The sequence below is a fragment of the Mercenaria mercenaria genome, chromosome 9, assembly GCF_021730395.1.
Source record: "Mercenaria mercenaria strain notata chromosome 9, MADL_Memer_1, whole genome shotgun sequence".
Taxonomy (NCBI): domain Eukaryota; kingdom Metazoa; phylum Mollusca; class Bivalvia; order Venerida; family Veneridae; genus Mercenaria; species Mercenaria mercenaria.
This window is the reverse complement of record NC_069369.1, coordinates 17,973,145-17,978,216: the sequence shown is the minus strand read 5'-3', so window position 1 is coordinate 17,978,216 and position 5,072 is coordinate 17,973,145. Positions and strand designations below refer to the sequence as shown.

Sequence of the window (5,072 nt, the reverse complement as noted above, 5' to 3'; positions counted from 1 at the left end):
TTCGAAATAATGACAGTAGTATCAATATTAAATGATCTATTATTACATTTATATTCTGAACAATGTCATGAATGTTTAAGAAGGCCAGTTGAATAGCTTCATCAATTTATTAATTTAGTTAGGGTGAAGTTTCGACATTGCGGTCGGTACACGGACGAGGTGAACATTCTCTGTTACAATTTGATAAAACACTATATGTCCGCAGTCATTGTCATACATAGTTGTAATATACATTTATTTACTATCTTTAGGGGCTCCGAGGGTGACATACTAGGAACTTTTTTTATCTTCATAATATAACCGACAGTATTTTTGATTGGGCGTTTGGTATGTATGTTTTTCAAAACTTTGAAAGTTAATGACAACAGATGAAACAAATGACTTTTATTATATTGATGTCGTATTTAATCAAAGATGTCATTCAAAGCATAAAAAAACAATGTTGCGAATTTGATTGACCAAACAGCAGGATTAATGCTAGATGTTGTTGCGAATTCGCATGTATAAAAATGAATTAATTTTGTCTAACAGATAAAGAAATTTACAAAAAGACATTTTTTAAAACAAAGTGACTGAATCATAGTTTATATTATTTACTACAGTATACAACAGTTCAGTATACATACGATTATCTATACAGTATCAGGACAAAAACATCATATATTTGGCGTGGTTAGGAGAATGACACTTAGAAAAGAAACCTTCACCGCCAAAATAATTTTCGACTACAATGTCGATAGACTGTAGTGCAGGTCGACCTACAGGATTTGTAAGTTTTGCAAATTCATAAAAAGGTGTGCTCCCACCCTGATCAGCTCCTTATGTACGATTTCGCCGCTTTACAGTATTATGCTCTACATAAGGAGCTGATCAAGGTGGGAGCACGCCTTTTTATGAATTTGCAAAACTTACGAATCCTATAGGTCGACCTGCACTACAGTCTATCGATTTACCTTTCATTTATCATAGCTTCTGCTACGAGTAAAACATTAAATAGTTCAAGAACTTAGGAAAACACCATTAGAAACTTTCAATAACTTTAGAAAACAAGAATTTTAGTTGACTTATCTTAAAAGATAGCTCAATCATCCATCAACATTTATTTTAATAACTTGATAAGTTATAAAACACATATATAGTCAAACAGGCCTATAAAGACCACCCTTGGGAGAGCCAAAATGTGGTCTTTATTGGGAGGTGGTCTTTATTCACAGGTTTAAATACACTGTAAATGTTAAAATGGGAAACAAAACATGTGGTCTTTAGAGCCAGGTGGTCTCTGTTCAGAGGTGGTCTTTAAACACAGGTTTGACTGTAAATGGATTGTTTTATGATTTCCAGTGAAATGAAAAATAAAAGAAATTCAATATCTGCATGCTTCCATTAACCTTTAGCCTGCTAAATTTCTAAAATGGACTGGCCCATCATTCGATTTGGGCAATACCATTTATTGTTCGAATGGGTGTTCACTGAAAATTTACTGACTGAATAGCGAACAGTCAAGACCATGATCAGGCTGATCTTTGTCTGCACTTGTCGCAAAGGCAAAACCACTTGCCACCAGCAAGCTAAAGGTTAAATGTATGTTTTTACATTAACCTGGAGTGATGTCTTGTTGAAAATGAAAAAAAAAATCTTATTCGTGTGATACACTGAGTTCTAATCACAGTTGTTCAGTAAATTTCAATAGTAGTAGATTTAAAAACATAATTAAGAAAAAAAAATGTAAACAAAGTTAAAAGACGTCGTTGACCCGGGCCGGACAGCATACCCGCGTACAAACACCAGGCACAATCCGCGTACAAACACCAGGCACAACCCGCGTACAAACACCAGGCACAATCCTCGTACAAACACCAGGCACAACCCGCGTACAAACACCAGGCACAATCCTCGTACAAACACCAGGCACAACCCGCGTACAAACACCAGGCACAACCCTGCGTAAAACAGATAATCATAACAAAACACATGCAACTCGACAAACACAGATCAACGGTTCGTACTAACAAGGACAATGTGTTCAAACATGTAAACGCGTACAGACCCAGCTACAACTCAGTACAACACAGCACAACCCTCGTACAAACACCAGGCACAACCCTCGTACAAACACCAGGCACAACCCTCGTACAAACACCAGGCACAACCCGCGTACAAACACCAGGCACAACCCTCGTACAAACACCAGGCACAACCCTCGTACAGACACCAGGCACAACCCTCGTACAAACACCAGGCACAACCCTCTTACAGACACCAGGCACAACCCTCGTACAGACACCAGGCACAACCCTCGTACAAACACCAGGCACAACCCTCGTACAAACACCAGGCACAACCCTCGTACAAACACCAGGCACAACCCGCGTACAAACACCAGGCACAACCCGCGTACAAACACCAGGCACAATCCTCGTACAAACACCAGGCACAACCCTCGTACAAACACCAGGCACAACCCTCGTACAGACACCAGGCACAACCCGCGTACAAACACCAGGCACAACCCTCTTACAGACACCAGGCACAACCCTCGTACAGACACCAGGCACAACCCTCGTACAGACACACCAGGCACAACCCTCTTACAGACACCAGGCACAACCCGCGTACAAACACCAGGCACAACCCTCTTACAGACACCAGGCACAACCCTCGTACAGACACCAGGCACAACCCTCGTACAACACCAGGCACAACCTCGTACAAACACCAGGCACAACCCTCGTACAAACACCGGCACAACCCTCGTTACAAACACCAGGCACAACCTCGTACAAACACCAGGCACAACCCCCGTACTACAGCACACCTTACAAAACAGGCACACCCGTACAAACACCAGGCACAACCCTCGTACAAACACCAGGCACAACCCTCGTACAAACACCAGGCACAACTCGCGTACAAACACCAGGCACAACCCTCGTACAAACACCAGACACAACCCTCTTACAAACACCAGGCACAACCCTCGTACAAACACCAGGCACAACCCTCTTACAAACACAGCAACCGGTCAAACACAGAAACCCTCGTACAAACACCAGGCACAACCCTCGTACAAAACTCACAACACCAGGCACAATACAAACACCAGGCACAACCCTCGTACAAACACCAGGCACAACCCTCGTACAAACACCAGGCACAACCCTCGTACAAACACCAGGCACAACCCTCTTACAAACACCAGGCACAACCCTCGTACAAACACCAGGCACAACCCTCGTACAAACACCAGGCACAACCCTCGTACAAACACCAGCACAACCTCTACAGACACCCGGCACAACCCTCGTACAAACACCAGGCACAACCTCGTACAAACACCAGGCACAACCCTCGTACAAACACCAGCACAACCCTCTTACAACACCAGGCACAACCTCTACAAACACAGGCACAACCCTCTACAAACACGGCACAACCCGTACAAACACAGGCACAACCCTCGTACAAACACCAGGCACAACCCTGTACAAACACCAGGCACAACCCTCGTACAAACACCAGGCACAACCCTCTTACAAACACCAGGCACAACCCTCGTACAAACACCAGGCACAACCCTCGTACAAACACCAGGCACAACCCTCTTACAAACACCAGACACAACCCTCGTACAAACACCAGACACAACCCTCGTACAAACACCAGGCACGTGTCCAAAGAATTAGAATGACCGTGTAAAATAGACTGTACAAAAAGCATCATCTTGTAAAACAGGCCTGTTCAATACCTCAAACGTCAAACTTGCACACTATACAATACCTGGGTTGGGGGATTAAACCCAGCTGCAATGTTAATAAAACGAGATATCCTTAGTAGACACTAGATCTCTTAATTTAATCTGTAATTACTTTACAAACCCAAGGCACCTTACACACAGCATTGTCAACGGCTAATATCTTGTTAAACGACGCCAGAGCGACGTACCAATTAGTTAGACGACTTTACTGTTTTCTCGAAGTAACATGCTACCATGTTCAGTGTGTATACTATCTTGTCAGAGTGTCGTACTATTTTATTAATAGGCCATCCTACTTCTCAAAGTAACATACTATCTTGTCGAGTGACGTACCATTTTGTTAGACGACTATCCTATTTTCTCGAAATAACATGCTATCTTGTCAAAGTGACGTACTTTTTGTTAAGCGATCATCATATTTTCTAAGATTAACATTCTATTATGTCTAGTCTATATACTATCTGTCAGGGTGGCGTACTATTTTATTTAACGACCATCCTATTTTCTCAAAGTAACCTCTTCATCAAGTCTAGTGAACATACTGTATTGTCAGATTGACATACTTTTTTGTTAAAAATTAGTACGTCACTCTGACAAGATACATGTAGTACGTTATTTTGAGAAAATAGGATGTTCGTTTAACAAAATAGAATGCAACTCTGACAAGATAGTATGTTCACTGGACATGACAGCGTGTTACTTTGAGAAAATAGGATGGTTATTTAACAAAATAGTATGTCACTCTGGCAAGATAGTATATACACTGTCCATGAAAGAATAGGATGGTCGTTTAACAAATCTGACAAAATAATATATACACTAGACATGATAGCTTGTTCCTTTGCGAAAAAGGGATGGTCATCTTTGCTTCAGTACATAGTCCACAGACCCTTGAACAGAATGTCTACGCTCTACCCGTGCACCACTTTATCTCCCATAGATTTAATTTGCCTTAGCAAAACTATATATAGCGATACATGCACGTTTTCAGCTTTCATTATCATGATCAGTGTGTACTTTTAATGAACTTTTGATTTCATCAATTTAATGTGCATATGATTTATACCTTTTAAATGTGGATCCGCGTGGCACGGTAATTTTCGATAAACCTTTAATCGTATTTCTGTTTTGTTTTCAATTCCTTTCGTAATTATTATTATTATTACTATTATTATTATTATTATTATTATTATTATTATTATTATTACTGCTACTGCTATTTATGATGATGGTTTTGTTATCGGTTTAATCATTACTGTCATTATATTTCTGTAAAGTTATATTACACTTAATAAATAAAAGTGAAGATAATTGCAAA

General features: G+C 40.7%; 1 protein-coding gene across 1 annotated transcript; it reads left to right on the top strand.

Moving 5' to 3' along the window:
- Window positions 1–730: 730 nt before the first annotated feature.
- LOC123545994 (adhesive plaque matrix protein-like) lies at window positions 731–3,696 on the top strand. The gene is given in 6 exon segments (XM_053550429.1): window positions 731–769; window positions 2,063–2,564; window positions 2,567–2,684; window positions 2,791–3,040; window positions 3,086–3,326; window positions 3,449–3,696. Coding segments are annotated over 6 exon segments (1,398 nt in total).
- The last annotated feature ends 1,376 nt before the right edge of the window (window positions 3,697–5,072 follow it).